Source organism: Sesamum indicum, linkage group LG10 (genome assembly GCF_026168435.1).
Source record: "Sesamum indicum cultivar Baizhima isolate 11 linkage group LG10, ASM2616843v1, whole genome shotgun sequence".
In the NCBI taxonomy this organism is placed as follows: domain Eukaryota; kingdom Viridiplantae; phylum Streptophyta; class Magnoliopsida; order Lamiales; family Pedaliaceae; genus Sesamum; species Sesamum indicum.
This window is the reverse complement of record NC_142666.1, coordinates 3,252,403-3,272,692: the sequence shown is the minus strand read 5'-3', so window position 1 is coordinate 3,272,692 and position 20,290 is coordinate 3,252,403. Positions and strand designations below refer to the sequence as shown.

Sequence of the window (20,290 nt, the reverse complement as noted above, 5' to 3'; positions counted from 1 at the left end):
TAATACCAAGCTAATTAAAAATAAAACAAACAAAAAAATAAAGATAATTAAGTGGAATATTCCAACTAATAACTCAAAATAAAAATGATCTGTATATATAGTCATGGTTAATTAATATATATCATAATATTTTACTTTTTAACCCTAACGAAAAGTTTTATTCCATCATGGCGCAATGGAATACCTTTGTACAATCAAAATCCAAACCCACATTTACTATTTTGTAAGAACAAATTACCTTCATTCCTTGAAAACCCTTTTTACTGTCCACATCTAAGTATGAAATCAAACCATATTTTTCAAGAATCATTTCACATAACATGATCAAAACCACACACAAAAAACCTGGTTAAATCAAGGAAAAAATAAGAAGAAGAGGCCAACACCACTATATATATATCTTTTGTTCATTCTTGATCTACTTTACTCTCTCCCATTACTTTCCTCCACCACACAGCCACCATTTGCAGCCTTGCAACTCATATCCTCCTCCACCTTGAGAAACGGAACGTCGCTGACGGACTCCTGCGGCCCGGTGGCCGGCCTAACGGCGACGTTCTCATCATTGTTTTTGTACTTGTACCATGTTGCCCAATACAAATAGTTGAAGAAGTTAAGGCCACTCAAGATTGCCAAGAACCAATAGAACAAATTTAAGTTGTTCCTGTCCAAGTCCTGCCCATGCAGCCAACCTTGTCGGCTGGGCGCAATCCGTTTAGTCACGGAGTTGATGCAATCGACAAAAACGCTGCTCAGGAAGTAGCCGAATGACAGTGAAATCCAAGTGAAAGAGGTGGACAGGGACTTCATTCCCTCAGGGGCTTCCTTGTAGAAAAACTCAAGCAATCCCACAAGAGTGAACATATCAGCAATCCCGAATATGCCATACTGAAAAGCCAGCCAGAAGAGGCTAATAGGCCTTAAAGGATTCTTCAAAGATCGGTTCCTTCTCTTGACTTCAACCAATGCTGCAATGGACATGGACAGGGCCGAGAGCACTAGGCCGACGCCCACACGCTGCAGCTGTGTGACGCCCGATGGGTGCTTGGTGAACTTGCGGATGAAGGGCACGAAGAGACGGTCGTAGATTGGGATTAGGATGATCATGAAGAGTAAGGGGATGACAGGGATCGATGCAGAGGGGACACGGAACGAGCCGAGGTGAGGATCCATTCGGTAGCCTTGTTGGACTGAGAAGGTCTGGAGCTGAGCCATGCATGTGTTCATTATGATGGTGCTGGCTATGATGGGCAGCATTCTTGCCAGGACTTTCACTTCTTCCACCTGTGTCACTGTGCAGACTTTCCATGGGGATGGCTCTGTGTTTGGGGGAAGAATTGCGGCTTTGTCCAGACACCTAGTAATCGTGTACAATGTTGATAAATTGTAAGACATACTATGAAGCGTGTCCGAAAATAAGACGAAAGATCAAACACAAGAACATAAATTTTACATAATGCACTAGAAAAAAAATTACTATTGGCTACAATATTAATGGCTATGGCTAAAATTCATAGTAATGACTACTATTAACTATGGTTAAATAAAATCGATGAAAAAACTAGTTTTTCCACTATGAAAAAGTTATTTGCCACGGCTAAGATGCATGGCAAATGTTTTAACAACCATCGCAGAAACCACGGCCAACAATTGTTGCGTGACTGTGGTCAATAACTATTTACTATAGCTATTTCTTATAAACCATGTTAATTAATCGTGGTTAAATATTATAATTTTCTAGTGACAGTCAATCATAGAATATAATAAATGACCATCCATCAACTATATACAACTAATCGTCTATAAAATTTGGTACAGCTACAAACTTTTCCTTGTCGTTCATGGAAATTACTCCATAAAAATATAATGTTGGGTTGAACTCTACACTCTAACACGTGCTAATCCAATATTAGTTAAGCTACATGTCATTAAAATGAATTAGCCACATAGAGGATGTAAAGAATTTCTGTACTCTATTTGCATCAAATTTCTCAGACTTCATGAGAAGCTCAGAGTTTATGTAAAGCAGAGTAGGTGCTAAAAACTGCGAATTTGACTAAAGGAAGGATCTATACATACTGTCTTCAACAATTATATACTACATTTGATCCTTGAAGGTTAGTATCAGAAGAAACATTACCTAAATTGTTCAGTATGTGCAATTCTTGAAGCTGTAGACTCTGAATCTTTCTCGTTGATCTCGTACAACTCACTCGGGCTCTCTGGAAGAGACAGCCCACGATTTCTTACTGCCACGGCTATAACCTGGCCGGCAAGTACGTAAATAAGAAACACAGACGAAGTTGAGTTAATGACTGGCCAAAGTTCTTGTATGAATATGGTGTATTGATCTTGCAGAACTGATGAAAGATTCATCTCTTCATCTAAGACAACATGTTGAAGTTGTGTATACATGAAATCTACCTGTGCAATTCTTATAAGAGGGCTGTCTTTAGGGACTTTGAGGCGGTAGAAAGGCTTCCCAAGGAGGAGCAGCACGTAGCCGAGGGAAGCTCCAACAGCCGTGATAAGAAAGCCCTTCCACCAGTTATGGTTGTTCTTGTTGGTGGCCACCCAAACGACGACAGTAACGCCGACCGACGAGCCTATCACCGTGCTGAGCAAGAGCCAGTTGAAATAGCTGGCGAGGCCCTTAGCCTCTTTCGGATCGTTTGCATCAAACTGGTCCGCCCCGAGTGCTGGAAGAGAGCCCTTCACCCCGCCTACGCCCAGCGCCAGCAAGCACAGCGACGTGTAGAAGTAGACGGCCACGCCGCCCTCCATGCAACTTGGCTTGCCGCAAGGCTTTGGCAGCAAGCTATCGTTGTGGGCTTGGATTGTCATCATTGAAAGAGCCTGAGGGAATAATAATGCAAATGAAACATAGTAGTTGTGGAGTCATGTCCAGGGAAAAAAACATTCCACGTACTGTTTGATTGATTTATGATGTAATGATGCATGTATTTTTGTCGAGAAATATGATTAAGGGGTGGTGGTGAAAAACTGTAAGGAAGTATTTGTGATGAATACATACAAATACATATACATATATGGGGTGCAAAAAAATTCCAATTCATATTTAGTCGAATCATTCCAATCGCATAGCAAGTTTATTATATTTGTCATATGATTAGTTACTTTTATTGAACTGTACACTAATTACACAAAAAATATATTTTGCTTGTCATATAATTCGTCTCATTTAACCAAGTTCGATTCAAATTAAAATTTTTTAATATAGGCGTATATTTGAGATCAAGGATAATATCTTTTTCTTTCGCTTTTCCACCCACATGCTAACCAAACATCCAGAGATGGGCAGATAGAGACAGTCGCCCCAAACTAAAAGGAGTAAGAAAAAAAGTTGTATATTTTACTAGTAATTCTTTTAAAAACAAAAAATGAAAATTATATTACATGCCTTCTTCCTCAATCATCTCATGTTGTTTTGACTAAAGGTTTTCCTGTCAGCACAAGTTGGTTCACTTGGAAAAAATGAATCAAATGTTGTATATATATAAATATATATATATATATCTTAATTCCTCGGCTTACGTGAACATTGTACTGACGAGTAATTTGTAAGTACCTCTCCTATGAACTTTACCGTCTGACCTGATTCATGACGGTAATTGGAGCTAGAATTTTATGTATTAGAAAAAAAGAAATTCTTTGGAAAAATATCTTGGTTCTGGTCTTGAAAAACAAATTAACAACGACAAAATATATTTAAAAGTTACGAAAAGATGCTGAAGGAGGGATGCAGATGATGAATTGATTTGATTTACCAGTACTTCAAATGTCCCGAAGATGACACATGTTTGGAACCTGTTGATGAAGGTGTCGGAGATGAAGCCGCCAACGACGGTGAGCAAGAAAGTTGATCCCATGAGGTTTGTGAGGGTGTTTGCTGCATTAGACAGATCAAAGTACATCTTGTAGGAGAAGTAGAGCACCAAGCTCACCATGTTGGCAACAAATCCCATGTTCTCCAATGCCACCAAACCTTATTTCAAAACAAATCAACATAAATTTAAGACAAAAACCTGCAGGATCAGCATGGAATTGAGGTTGTACTAACCATATATGAAAGAAGTAGCTCTCAGCCCTCCTCTGCCTTTGATTCTCGATGGGCTTAGAGCGTCGTACCCCGTTTCTGCATCGCCCCCCTGTTAGCATAACGCAGACGACGACGTTAATTCCAAGAACCCATTAACCTGTTCCATTTGTTTATGACCAAAAAACTGCATAAACTCACCATGGTTTGGGAAGTTGTGGTATTTGGCTCTCAGACAACCTAGTCTTGGTTTGGTTTCTCTCTTTTACTAGCTAGTTAGGAGGGAAAAATGTGGAGTGTTGTATGTGGAAAATGAGAATGCCTGAAATCATACATATAGGCAATTAGGAACATTGTACATTATGTCCATTGACATCTCATTCATCTCTCTCTCTCTCTCTCTCTCTCTCTCTTGCTTATGATTAGGACACAATGGGGTGGCAGCTAAGGTTTTTGGTTCACTTTCGCAGGGGTTAGTGGAGATGGGGGGGGGGGGGGTATGGGCAGTGGGCACAAAGCTAGCTAAATAATATACCCCTCAGAAGATGGCTTTGGATCCTGGATTTGAAATTGTAGGCTCCTTTTTAAGACAGGTCAGTAATCATCACATAAAGCCATTCACATAGTACATGGGAAAAATTTTGAATAGAAAGGTAAGTTTTACCAACTCAAAATCTGGATTTGTCAACTACGTACATTCTATTATTCAATGCGTGTGTATTAATTGATATTACAACATCTAATCATGTAATGTTGAGGTGTATTTATGATCTGATTATTTCTTGGTTTTGACTTTTTTTTTTTTGGGAATTGGGAGCTATTAATTCTTGGTGATTTTTTGACATATTAGGAACAAAATATGGAAAAGAATCAGATGTTTTATTGACCATGTCCTGGAATTATAAAGGGTTTTGTGCTGAAAAATTGTATATAGTTCGAATCAGGTTCGAGCAGATGCAGGCTAATTATGTGATGATCGAGTATGTATATTATATTTGTTATGTAATTTGTATGTAATTTAAGGAAAGTGATTAATTATATGACAAATATTATTAATTTGATGTGTCCAAACACAACAGATTGGATTTCTTAGTCAAAGATTTGGAATATTGGATGGTCATGCCAAAAATGAAGTAATTTTTCTTGATTGAGTTGTTCTAGCTAATTTTGTAATTTAAAAACAAAAATAAAAGTAATTAATATGGTCAAGAAAATAATGTTATTAATAAAAAAATTATTTGTAAAGATATATGCTACAAATTAAACAAAATGAAATATAATACATGGTTCTAAAAATGAAACAAATATATCTCTAAATAAACTAAGAAAAATAACTATACAGAAAGCGTAAATTATCCTTAAAAAATCATTTTATTATTTTAGATTCACTGGAACTTTTTTTTTATGATAAATCTGTTGCATGGCCATGGTCATGACTATTTTACTACGACTATTTATTTTTAACGATGATTGATAAATGTTAAATTTCTCCTAGTAATTCCATGCTGTGCGGAAAATTAATTGAATTAAAAGGAGAATATTGTTCCACTATACCCAAAAAAAAAAAAACCCACGTCATTTGTGACGAAAGCGTTTGTGGCAAATTTGTAATGGAATTGTAACGGAAGTTAAAAATCTTCGATTTTTGCGACACATTATGTGACAAAACAACGACGAACATTTGCAACGGAAAGTTAATAAAATTAGTAAATTTGCATAAGTAGTGAAGCTATTTTAATAAAGAAAGATATGGTTATGAAGTGATGAAGAAAAAGAGAGTGGCATTAGGGTTGAAAATGACCTGAAAACCCTACCAATTGACATCTTTTGGAAATGCCACTCAAATAATTGGAAGGGGCTTTGGTTATATGTGGGAAACAACTCCCTTTTCTTCACATGTGAAAAAGTGTGGCCCCAAAGCTATTGAATAATTATTTTCTTTTTTATTTTTTTTTACTATTTTTGGAAGTTTATTTCCTTTTTGTGTTATGAATAATAATATTAATAGCCCATATTGAACACACCTAAATGGATTTAATTATCAAAATATTTAGAGATAATTACACTCATTTTTCTGAGATTTTATGCAATTATATATAAATTTCTTATAGTTTGAAATATTACATTTAGTATCGTTGAGGTTTGCATCCATCTAACAAATAGGCATCCATTAGTTAAGGTTCATTGAATTTGCTAATATTATCAAAAAAGAAAAAGAATTGAATGAAAATTGATATTTACACTAAATTAATTTATTACAGGTCAAGCAATTTTTTTCTGACTAAACTACTCTTACAACGATGAAAATATACCTCCTCATATGCATTCACGTGTGAAGATGTATAAAGGTAATTTAATTGTAAAAAAATTTATATGACCTGTAATAAATCAGTAATAAGTCAATCGGGGTAAATATGAACTTTTATTCGGTTCTTTTAATAATATCAGCAAATTTTGGTGAATTTTGATTAGTGGTGGGATTTATTTGTTAGACGAAAGCAAATTTCATAAGTACTAAATATAATTTTTCCAACTATAGGAAGTTTACGTATAATTACACTAAATCTCAGGAGAAGAGAGTGTAACCAGTGATTACTTTATACAAAATTGTCACTGTGTATAATTAGCGACAAAATATTTATTGTCACTAAATCGTCATTGTATACGTATTGCTGATTGTTTTTAGTAACAACTTTTTTATACAGAAATTTTTTTGCAATTAATTCTTGCTGATAACAAATTTATTAAAATAATAGTCACTCTTAAAACATTGAAATTCATTATTATTTCGAAATAATTTTTTTGTTAATTGTGATAATATTAAAATTATCACTTATTATTATTTTTTAATCGCTATTATTCTCTTTCTCTGTAGTCAGCTATATTTTTTTTTATACGAAAATATTTGGATGGCTTCTGTTTCAGCCATCAACACGAATTAGCTAAGATAATGCCCCTAAAATTATAAATTATTTACATAAGTACATATAAATATTAAAAAAAATGACGTCATCACACTTATCAAAAAATTAAATTCACAATTATCTAATTGAAAGTAATTCATTTTTATCAATTTGGCCAACAAATGTTTGCAAATGATAACTACATATGTTTTGCTGTCATAGTGCATTTTCATTTATATTATTATTTATTAATATTTTTTATGTAATGATCATTATAATTTAATTACCTCTTTATTTAAAAGATTTAATAATTAGATCACACCCTAAAAAAAGTCAGAAATTTGCTGTGACTGAAGATTTTTTCTTTCTTGTTTTTTTTTTTTTTTTTTTTTAAGATTCTCCAATTTAAACTAAATATTTTTGTTTCTTTTCATAAAATGTACACTGCCCTCATGTATGAATTTAGGGTAGGTAGAAGTGTTTTGGTCTTTCACTCGGTCTCGGATGAGCTAATCCAAATATAGTTGCTCTCACAAAGCTCTGTAAGAAATAATATTGGGTAAATTATAATTATAATTTTTCGATGTTTAAATCATTAAAAATTGATACAATAAATAATTTAAAAATATTAGTGTTGGAAAAATAATATATCGGACATCTAAAACTATATAATTATAAATATAATTAAATTGTATGATCCAACGTGGATCATTAATTTAAAAATCAGATATTGGCGATTTTGATAATATCGGGGATGTTTTAGTCTTTTTGGATAATTTGGATTTGGTCCCGACTTATACATAAGTAATTAACGGGTGTTTGTAATATTTTTTATTTTTTTATTGTGGGAATAAGTTATAAATAGTAGTGAAAATTACGGTGCGTGAAAAATAAAAATATACATTGAGAAACAACTTAACATTGATAATTACACCTATAAGCTACAGTAAGACTCAAAAGAAGTTATATAGGTTAGTAGGGAGCTGTTGAGGGAGTTTTTGTACGGGCTTAAAATAAGCACTTCTCAGCTTATTGCTGTAAAGAGTTATTGTTTACAACTTCTACTTTTAAACTGCTTAAATTAAGTTGATTTGAGTTAAAAGATATAGGCAGTTTCACTACCAACTTCTGCCGCCACTAGAAAAAATATAACATTCAACCATGGTTATTACCATAATAAAAAATAAATAGTCGTAGTAAATAGTAATTGACCACGGCTATTGTTCGTGGTTTTTGCGAGCGTGTTTAAAAAATTTGTCATGTCTAAAAGTCATGACACAAGTATTTGTCATGATGGATAAGCTGAGTTTTTGCGTCGATTTTATTTAGTCATAATTAATAATAGTTATTTACCACAGTTTTTTGTCTATAACCATTAAAAATGCCGGCAATAGTAAATTTTTGTCTAGTCAACTTATTTGATAAAATTATAAATATTAAGATATTTTTTCAAACACCCAAACTTCAATATTTTTCATTATTAACTTTTATTTTCAAACGATCCAACTTATACTACTATTTAATTTATAATTTTTTCAATAATTTATTTCCACACCAAATTAAAAACACTATTTTCAATGTATTTTCAACAAGCTATAGGAGAAATAAAATGGAAGAGTTGGAAATAATAATATATAAAAATATATAATAAAAAAATAGTGGCATATTATAAAAAAAACCAAGAATTGACAGCCTTATCCACAAAATATGATGGAAGTGCTTGTAAACTTTTGTAGTGGATGGTAACACATTTTTGGGGTACCCCACCCCACCCCACCCCCTACAATATTACATTACATAGGCTGTCTATTCAACCACAAAGCAACTTAAGGTTGTAAAGTGAGAGGGCAAAATAATAATAATAATAATAATAATAATAATAATTAGGTCCAAAGCTAAACGACATTATTTGGTGGTGAAGCTCGTGTGCATGTCTTTTCTTTATCAACACACTTCATTTTCAATATCTACCGTTTCAATTATTAATTACAATTCATTCGTTGCACATACATACATATATATATATATGGTTCATTAATTAATATTTAATAATCACCATATTTAGATTGAGTATATATATATATATATTTATATATTAAAATTAGATTAAAAAATAAGATGGAGAAAAAAGTTCTTCGTGAAAATTAAAGAATAAATTTATTTCAATCAGATTGAATTGTAATAATTGATTGATTACGGCGTGCGACACATGACAAGTTCGTGTGATAGCGTCCATCCACCTGCAATAAAAAACAATTATGAAAATAGAGTATTATTTTAGAAGTTTGTTTCGTTGTTCTCAAAATTTATACTGCTGTTATTTTGAAATTGTAAGTCGTTGTATCTTGTTGATAAATTACTGTATCATTAACACCAGAGCGGATAATAATTATTTTAAAAATAAAAAAAAATTAAACTCTTATCTCAACTTCGTAATACACCACTACCACATATTCTTACCTTTTTCACCAATAATTGTATCACTAGAAATAATTCGAAAACTTAATTTTTTTTCTTTCTTTGAATAATATCCAAATGGATAATATAAAAGAATTTTTTAAAACTCCAATTAAAAGGGTATATGGCTAAGTTAATTTTTATTTTTAAAAAATCTTAGAAACTTATATTTTATAAAATATTTTTAAAACTTATAAAATATTAAATCTTATTCTCAATACGGTACAGAAATTTCCCAATACAATAAGCTATTAATGGAACTTATTATATGATTTTTAGTAGTGGCAATTTTGGAATCAATATGAATAAAATTGAAAGAATTTGTTATGAATTTAAAAAAATTCAAGATCTCTTTTTCTTTTTTACCAATAAAATATAAAATAAAATATATATTGTATCACCTCCTCACATTTTATTTTTAAATATTATGAGCTCATTTTATAAAAATTAGGGATAATTAGACTCCCCTCCCCTAAGGTTTGACGTAATTACACGTAAACCTTATGTGGTTTGGGAAATTACATTTAGCACGCATGAAGTTTGTTTTAATCTAACAAATAAGTCCCCCCACTAGTCAGAATTCACTGAATTATTGATATTAACAAAAAAAATTGGATGAAAATTGATATTTACCCTCGATTGATTTATTAGTAACTTATTGCAGATCAATTAATTTTTTTCGGACTAAACTACTTTTATAACGATACAGATATACATGCTCACATGTATTAACGTGTAAAGACGTATAAGGGTAATTTGGTCATACAAAGCTTTATTTGACCTACTTTAAAGTTAGTAATAAGTCAATTGGGGTAAATATAGTTTTTTTTCAATTTTTTTATTAATATTAATAAATTCAGTGAATTTCAACTAATGAAGGGACTTATTTGTTAGACGGAAGCAAATATCAGGGGTGTTAGATGTAATTTCTCAAATTACAAAAAGTTTACATGTAATCACACCAAATTAAAAAGAAAAAAGAAGTAATTATCCCTAAAAATTATTGAACACCTTACAACATCTTAAAGAAAAACTCAAACATGATATTAATAAAAATTTAGGTAGTTCTAAAGATTGTGACCCTGTCCTAGGACCTTTATCGTTAGGTCACAAGCACAACTATAAAAAGTTATCTATAATAGATATATATAAATATATAGAGAGAGAAATTAAGAGAGAGAGAGTGTATATAAGGAATTTTCAATGAAAATATGTATATATATTGGGATCATTCCACTGTCGTCCCCTAAGATTTGATATAATTACATGTTAACTCTTTTGGTTCGAAAAATTATATCTAGTACTATTTTTATCTATCAAATGATTTATCCGTTAGTTAAAATTTACAAAATTTGCTAATATTAGCGAACAAATTTGAATAAAAATCCATATTCATTCCCCCATTGATTACTTACGAACTTATTGTAATTAAACAAATATTTTCTAACAAAGCTATGCTCTTATAAGGGTAATGATATACCTCATCACACGTATTAGCACGTGAAGATATATAAGGCTAGTTTAGTTAGAAAAGTATTTACTCTCATACAGGTGACGACGGTAACTCCTCACACGCGCTAAAGGCTAGTTTAATAAAAAAAAGATTTAATTAACCTACAATAAGTCAATAATATAAGTCAATTAGGTTTAAATATGAATTTTCATTCAATATTTGTGCTAATATCAGCAAATTCAGTGAATTTAACTAACAGCTGGATCTATTCGTTAGATGGAACCAAACATCAGAGATCGCAAATGTAATTTTTTAAATTATAAGAAATTTACGTGTAATTATACAATACATCATATAATAGCGGTGTAATTATCCCAGGTATATATATATATATATATATATATATAACTTTGTTATTATTTTTTTCATAATTTAATATTATTTCACATCAACCTAATGTGTTTGGAGAATACTTATAACACACGCAACATATATTTGTTTGTATCGTATAATAATTTTTGGGAAATATGAAATATTCTCTGAACTTTGAACGACAAAAATCTTACTGGTTCTCGTACAAGAAAAGTTACATCGCAGATTTAGACAGCTCCATCCATCCACCTCACCCACTAACTCATTCATCTTCATGCATGTGCCAACATATCCCAATTTTCACACTTTTACGGATACTAATTAATCACAGTTATATAATTTATATTAATTGTTATTTTTTTAAATGAGATCGAAACATTATTTATAATTAAAAGATAAAAATTGTAACAAATATTTTGATCATTAATCTAATATTAATTTATTTATTTTCTAATACAAAATAAGATAATGGTTAAAAAATAGTATTTTCTTTTCAATATATTTTTCTCGTACCAATCATACCAAATAACTTGAAGGAAAACTATTATTCACCCCCTTTCACTTCCTTTTTCCTCTCACTTGAGTCAAACGAACTCTTAGTCCTCTATTTCACAGGATATATGAGATTAAATATGTCGAACTTTCTCAATTTCGGAACTGTGTCGATTTTTTTTAAAATTTTGGGATCATTTTGAAAATCCCGCAAGCTGAGGATCATAAGTGATGAACCCTATATCCTGTCGAACTAAAATGTAATTTTACCATTTAGCCTAATTAGAATAAAATCCCATTGTTTAGTAAATTATCAATACCCCTAATACTAACATTCATCCAACGCTAGAAACCCCTGGTTGAAAAATATGGTGGACTTCCAATTATACCCTTCAACAAAAAAAATGAATTCTGACCTTATATAATTGTATCAATTAAAAGAGAAAAAATATATCTATTTCCAATATTTACATTAATCTCCCTTACAATATTCAATTCTGGGCTTCACTTTTATTTATTTTTTTCTCAAAAAAAGGAACACAATGGTAATACTGACATTTCTACATGATTACACAATCATGTCAAATTTCAAGAATGTATTAATATTCTCAAACCATGGTAATTTTAATTAAATCAAACTATCGAAAGTCTAAATATAATTTACCTTTCTAAAAAATAAATAATATTAAAAAATAGAATGTAAGATGAAACATAAAATTAATTAAAGGGTAAATTACAACGAGCTTCTATAAAATTTGACATAATTACTAATATTTTTTCATTATTTGAAAAATTAAAAATACTCCCCCCTGACGTTTGACAAAAATTATATAATTATTGGATGAAAATTTGAAATTGTCAACTTTATCATTTCTATATATATATTTCTTAAAAATAAAAATAAAAATCGGACAAGATGGATGGAAAATTAATCTTGAGCTTATAAAAAATTATCCATTTAGTCCATAAAAAATTCAGAATATTTAAAATAAATAAATAAATAATTATAATTCATAATCCATAAGGGCATTTTAGTCAGTTCATCACAAAAATAAATAAAACCTAAAGGAGATTAACAGGTTGGGCTAGTTGTTAGACGATCGTCAAAATCAAGAGAGTGTTTATAATTTTTCAAACAATAAGAAAATACTTATAATTATGCCAAATTTTATAAAAACTCGTTGTAATTTAATTTATCCTATTGTTGCATCACTCCAAAGTGTAATTACATCATCCAATCGAATAACATTAATGATAATACCTTTGAATCGAAAGAAAGCAACCTACGTGCCCTCTCAAATTATTCTTGAAGACCATCATTATGCCAATAATTTTCTAAGATCCAAACGTTACACCTTCCAATGGGATAACAATGATAATTGTCTTGAATTAAATAAAAGCAACCTAAGTATACATATGTGGTAATAAAGATGATAATGACTTTGATGTAGATGAGTTGACCTTTTTGCAGCCTTAAACGATAGAATTAGGTCATTCTGTTCTTGATCGATTGTAATATTTTAAGTCAATTATTAATTTATAATGTTCTTGCTAGTACCTTGTTTCAAGGTAGGATTGTGGTGCCCCAATCAATTATTAACTGGGAAAATATCAATCGTTTTCTGTGATATATGAAATGTTTAAAATTTTTCTTATAGTAAAAATTATCAAAAAAAATTTTCGCATTTTGAAAAATAAAATAAAAAGATCCTTAAAGCTTGCAGTGATTTTCACGCACCCTAAATGCAATTTTTGCTCATTATTCATCTATAAACCAACGATCTGATTTAGTGATCTAGTATACAGATACATGTTACCAACCTATATGTTTCTATTTTATTATATATAGATAATAAATAAAGGGGTTTAATTTATACAATACTAGTTTTTTTTTTGCCAAACATTAATTTTTATTTTTTTTCCTTTTCTTTTAGTACGAAAAACCATTACCCTGATCCAATCACCACCACATATCAAAGCATACGCCTAAAATCATAGATCGCTTATAAAGGTACTTACAGATTTTTCATCATTGCAAGAAGGAATCAAATTTACAACTTGATTCGGGTCAGAGTTCGAGGTCTTCTTGAGGATAGTCCGACCTCGAGGTGCTTCAAAATCAAAGAAGGATGAACATATTGTTAGGCTCGTCGGGAGGGGTCCCAGCAAAAACCCTCAAAGGGAAAAGTCATTTGAAGTGTTAAAGAGTGGCTTTCCTCAAGATAATAATACGTACCATTGACCAAAATAGTTGGGGGGTACTTATAGGGTTAGATGTCCGTACCCGTACGGGTCCACACGGCATAATCTAAACTTTTTAGTTGCGTGAGGATCGCCGGTTATGATTCTACGATAGCTAGCGGGTGGGTCGAGTCTGATTCCAATGACCCGAGTAAAAAACACGTTGATTCTTGTCCTGTAAAAATATGTTGATCTTATTATTATTATTATCTATATATCTCTATCACTATAATCTAATAACAAATGGTCCGTCTTTATCAATTGAGTCCGACGATTATTTGGACATTATCATAGAATTATTGCTAAGGTCATATTATGTATATTTCCATCTGGCACAAAGTTTCTTCATAGTTAGGAAACTTCTGGTTTGGAATGGACAAGTCGTAAAACGGGCAGTCTCCTACAAAACTTCTCTCCCTCCGCTCAAACTATATCATTGAATTTGACTGGTCATGAAAAATTAGATAAAACTTGAAAAAAACTACTTTGAATTAAAGTATTTGTATTATGAAATATTAATAAATAATAATAAATTTATATAAAAATAAAATAAATACGCATACCTTTATAATATTCGAATTTATCATCTCGAACTGAATCATGAGATTTTAACCCGAATTGGAGTATTGTATGCTCCATAAAACAACAAAGTGGATAATCCACACTGCTTTTTGAGCTTGCTACTAGTATACGTAATATTGTACTTTATTTTCATATGCTAAGATGAATTTTGCCAAATTTTCATACAAAATGAGTTGAATCAAATCTAAATTGATTATATAATAAGTGTAATTAGAGTATAATTTAAAAAAAATGATCAATCACACCATCAAACTTATTACGTGATTGTTGCGTGTTGTGTGTAATGAGTTGTGCGGTGGACGCCCCTTTTTATAGGCATGGGTAGGGTTTGGTAACCTGGGCTCACTTCTAGTGGGCTTAAATTTCATGAATTTTTTTGATGTAAATGAGTCTCGTAATAGGTTGTATTTTATATGTTTCAATCCAATTTAGCCGAATCCAAACTAATGTGGATATTTATGCGAATTTATCTTGAACACATTTAAAACTCAAATTTGGTATGGACTTTAATTTCAAACCTAATTGCCGATGAGGCCTAACTCAATTGGCGAAGTGAAGCCCCATGACTCTATGGTCGTGGGTTCAAACCCACCAACGTATACGATGTTATTATATTTTAATAGTAGGTGTTGATTAAATTTAGTTATCTGATATTGATGAATGATATATAATTATTATTGTTGTTGGTATTTGCTTATATTAATGTTGTAATCGACTTATTCAGAAAAGAATAATAGTTGATCACTTTCACTTAAGAAAAAAAATATTGAAACCTAGTAATTAGTCAAATTTTCTTAAATGTTTAATTTATAATTTGTTCTAAAGTCAACATTCTCTATTTTAGGGTTCAAGAAGAAATTAAAGGGAAAGGACATTACTACCCTTTAATATGAAAGAAATAAATTGGAGAACATTTTCCAGCTTCCAATTGAGTATCAATGATAGTAACTTGAACCTAATGAAAGCAACCTATCTACCTAGCTATCATGTCGAAAAAATTGCAATGTTAGTCCTTTAGATCAGGAAAGTGATATTTTTTTTTTTTTGTATTAATTGATTTTAGCAATTAAGCTTATAATTTTAAAGTTTTAGCCATTTTAGTTCTTTTTTCGGTTAATTTAGTCGAAAAATTATGTGACTTGTACATGACCCAATTAAATTATTTTTATAGTTATATAAATCAATTTAGGGTAAATTACAACGACCTCCTCGAGATTTTCGTGTAATTACGAGTACCCCCTCGTTTTTGAAAAATTACAAAATATTTGATGGAATTATGTAATTCTTGGATGGAGGTATGAAATTGTCAACTTTGCCCTATTATATTTTTTTTGTTTTTTTAAATAAAAATTTAAAAAAAATCGAACTAGGTGAATCATGATTTTAAAATTGTCAAAGTTTTAAAATTACGGCACTAAATTGCGAAAAAATCAGTTCGTATTGAATCAAAAACACTACTATCCATAAGTTATCGGACTAAAATTATATTTTCGGTATCCTGTCAAATTATTCTCTAAGATCATGATCACGGTAATAATTCATTATCATGAGATTTATATCTTATGTCCTACAGAATAATTAATTCGAATGTACAACACACAACAATGTCTTCATGATGTGCTACATAAATTAATTGACCTTATAGATAGGGAAAAAGTTTGTGTAAAATATATTTCCATTTATTTACTGATATTATTTTGATAGTATTTATTTTTTTTATGTAATATACACACTTTACATGTATGAAATCTAATTTTTTTTTGTAAATTTAAGAAAAAAATAGTGATATTAAATTTATAGTCACGTAACTATGGTGAATGAGACATTTAGTCCTACATCTTTAGTAATTATAAAGGGAAAAATATTTTTTTAGTCCGTTAAGTATGCCTAATTTTAATTTTAGTCCTATAAATATGCCCATTTTTTATTAACTCCAATAACTTGCAAAATTGATTAGTTTTAGTCCTCGGGTCGATTGGATTTATAATTTGTGCCCGAAAAGTGACATGGCATGAACACCTAGATGTGTTTTTGTTGATTTATAATCCTATGCGGCTAAAATTATGATGTGAAAGACAAGTTGGCCATCTTTTGTGCAAGTTTGGAGAGAAGAAAAGTCACATTTCTTCCCTCCAAAAGATGGCCAACTTGTCTTCCACATCATAATTTTAGCCACATAGGATTATAAATCAATAAAAATGCATCTAGGTGTCATGCCATGTCATTTTTCCAGCGCAAATTATAAATCCAATCAACCGGAGGACTAAAACTAATCAATTTTGCAAGTTACTGGAGTTAACAAAAAATGGCATACTTATAGGACTAAAATTAAAATTGGGCATACTTAATGGACTAAAAAAATATTTTTTCTAATTATAAATTTACTCGTGTAATCCGTACTCCGTCACATATTTGATTTTAGTTTCGACCGGTTTGGTTCAGGGTATCAGACATTTGACCAGGTGTTTCGTACATTTGGTACTGACAAATTTGATTGTTACTATATCATCAATCACATTCAAATGTAAATACTGATTCATCATATCGACTAAATAAACATATATATCTGAAGTAAACAAAGAAACGAAATACTGTTATAAAAAGTAGATTATGTACTCATATTTATAGGACTTTACGGACATTGAGGTCTTTTTTTTACGGTGATTCCGTTTGACACGAAAGACTTAAACGTAACGCATCCGATTCATTCAAAAACCACATAATAAAACCATAGGGAAGAGAACAGATTTACCTGAACCCATCTGCAAAAAGTTGTGTCCAAAGTGATCACATCACATGTTCTTCCTTTTTCCAATCTGATTGTCACTTCTTGCTTCAAATGGCCAACTCTGTGCAAGGGGTCCATCACTTAAATTTTGCTAAGTATTTGTTACGGGGTGACGGTGGTCGACTCATAATATTTAGTCCTCTGACCTATGATATTTGAGCAGTTTAAGTTAGAAAATTCCAATTCAAACTGAATTTGATCAGATCTGAATCGATTACATAGTACAATTTAAGAAAAGCGACAAATCACATGACAAGTGCATCATATTTGTTATGAGATTGGTTTAGTTATGTTACATTTAATTTGGGTAAGAATTTTCCGTCCGAGCCCACATTGTGAGTGCAAACACAATTTCTTTTGTTGTTTGGCCATTTTTCAATTATCACTTGCTCTAAAATTAATTATTTCAAAATTATCATATCGTGCCATAATTAACCAAATTGAGCCTCAATCCCGACGAAAGATGAGTTTAATTCTAATTGTGTTGGTGGGGTTGCAGTGAGGAAATTGGACAATATCCCATCAAATTTTTTGATTAAAAACATGACCTAAGTTTTTATATTTATGAAAAATAAGAACTTTAAAAAGTAGCATTCATGAAAAAAGAAAGCTTCAAACAGTTGTAAGAACTTGTCCGAATTAAAGTATGGTATGTACCCATCCACAACAAAGTGGATAATCCACCACAATCCTTTGAGCCGACAACTAAAGTAAATTGAATTCTCTGTCATTGTATTCGAATCCATGGATTTGAAATCATAAATTTTAAATTTTTAATAATAAATTTTTTATATTTGTGTGAATAATTTAAGTTGAGGAAATTATATTTTTCGTCTCGTAATTTAAGATATTTCTACTTTTGGTCTTAATTTTTGAATCATTAACTTTAAAAGAACAACACTTTTAGCTTTATGACACCTTTTCATTAGATATTTAATAAAAAAACCACGTGGGTGTTAAGCGCATGAGATCAAAAGTGCTATTTTTTGACAGTTATGGTACAAAAAGTAAGAATTCCTTAACTAAAGGGACCAGAATTGTAAAGGCATTAAAGATCACATGCTAAGCATGCGGTGATTTACATTAAAATATTTAACGAAATGATATGATAGGACAAAAAAATGATACTTTCTAGAAGCTAAGGAACCAAAAGTGAGAATCCCGCAATCACTGGAACCAAAGTGGAAACGCATTAAATTATGGGATGAAAGGTGTATTTCCCAATCTAAATTCAAAATTTTCAATATTTATTTTAAACTGTACTTTTTTAAATATCGAGAGACTTCAAATCCTTCGAATACAGATAATTCTTTCATAAAATTACAAATTCATTAATTCAAATATAGCCCACATGAAAAGAACATTCATGTAACCAAAAATCCTGATTTGATTACACTGGGAAATCATGCAATGAATAAAAAGCAAAGATTTTTCTCCATCCCAAGAACATGCAGAGGTCCCTACAATTTTTCCAGATTACATACATTGAGTCTCATCATTCCCACCTGGAATTTCACTACCCTCCAACTTCAAACCCCTCTTTGCAAATTTCAATCCCATCAGAAAACTCTGTTTTATGCTTCAAATTCCTTTCCAAATGGAGGAAACTTTATGATATATCATCCTGGATAATGATGCCACTTCCAGTTTTTTGTATTATGATTTCTTGAATTTTTCAGCCCACGGTTGATCATTAAATTTTAGGGTAAAATTATATTTACTCTTTCTCAATTTTGATATAATTACGAATATTTTATTATTTGAAAAATCAAAAACGGCCCATTCAGATGAAAAATAATTATGTGGTTCTTGAACGATAAGGTGAAAATTACTAATAAAAACAAGTCTATAAAAATATATATATAAAAAAATTGAGGGTGGTTGAAGTAAATAATTTACAGGGCATATTAGTCCATAAACATATTTTAAAAATTCTGAAATTATAATTCAAAGCATTTTAATCACTTCACCCGAAGGCTAACGAAATGAACTAGTTGTTAGATGGATGTTCAAATCGAGGGGTGTTTATATTTTTTTAAACAATTTTTTTCTAATCGATGCGCCAGAACCCACAAAAAGCAAATAAACATATTCCATTTTTCAAACATTTACGTATATTTATTTCTATAATTATATGCTTGTATATTTTTTTAATTATTAAATTTACTAAATATATAATGTTTTTTTCAATATAACAATACTAGCAACACGTATCACATCAAACAAACACTTGCACGACTTATAAGTTCCAAGAGACATCATTTCTCTGCTGAATTGTTTTTTAAGGATAAAATATGATACTAACAATAATCAAAGCATATGATAACGAGTTTTTGATCGATGTTTGGTGTTATAAACATTTTCAAAAACAATCAAGCACTTAATATATTTTTACATCCCAAATATCTAATCAAACATGATTCAAAATTCAAACATAGTGTTAATGATTTCTATTGCTTTGTTGTTGTCCCCTCTCAGAAGTTTGATGAAGTACAAATAATACCATTTTTTTAAAAAATAGAAATAATGATTATATAATTTATATTAATATTAATAACTTGATAAATATATTTGATGTGGCCGTACAAGTCCCAAAGTTAGGACCACTTTTCGGCCAACAGAAAATCTAAAAGACCCGACGAAGGAAAAAAAGGAGGAAGGGTTCTTACAAGCCTTCGTCCGGTCATGGCCCGAGAAAACAAAACCCCAAGATAATGATTTGTTCATAGGAGGCCCAAAGAATTCAATTCCATCTTGGCAAACAACTATGCACACAGTCCAAGTAGCTAAATATGATTAAAAGAAGGAGCTGACGAGAACGTTCAGAAGGATAGTCCCCTGACGATGAAAGATTCTCATCTCGTTGAACTCACCACGCTTAGATAGAATCCCGCAACTCCCTCTCAGAGATTAGACCTCCTCGCCACTAGGGGATCTCGGCTATA

At 30.9% G+C, this 20,290-nt stretch overlaps 1 protein-coding gene across 1 annotated transcript; it reads right to left on the bottom strand.

The window, feature by feature from the left end:
- Window positions 1-278: 278 nt before the first annotated feature.
- Window positions 279-4,505, bottom strand: LOC105172808 (protein NRT1/ PTR FAMILY 4.5). Its single transcript, XM_088885857.1, has 6 exons — window positions 4,259-4,505; window positions 4,082-4,169; window positions 3,789-4,006; window positions 2,425-2,856; window positions 2,141-2,265; window positions 279-1,357 (listed from the first exon to the last, which is right to left on the bottom strand). Exons 1-6 carry the CDS (start codon window positions 4,259-4,261, stop codon window positions 424-426), a joined length of 1,800 nt encoding a protein of 599 aa, XP_088741983.1. The 5' UTR covers window positions 4,262-4,505; the 3' UTR covers window positions 279-423.
- Between the last annotated feature and the right edge of the window lie 15,785 nt (window positions 4,506-20,290).

Bases quoted from the DNA above. Each gene is read 5' to 3' on its own strand.
- LOC105172808 (XM_088885857.1), bottom strand. The intron at 2,857-3,788 runs GTAAATCAAATC...TTATTCCCTCAG, and splicing joins TCGGGACATTTGAAGTACTG to GCTCTTTCAATGATGACAAT. The intron at 2,266-2,424 runs GTAGATTTCATG...CTTGCCGGCCAG, and splicing joins CTCTTATAAGAATTGCACAG to GTTATAGCCGTGGCAGTAAG.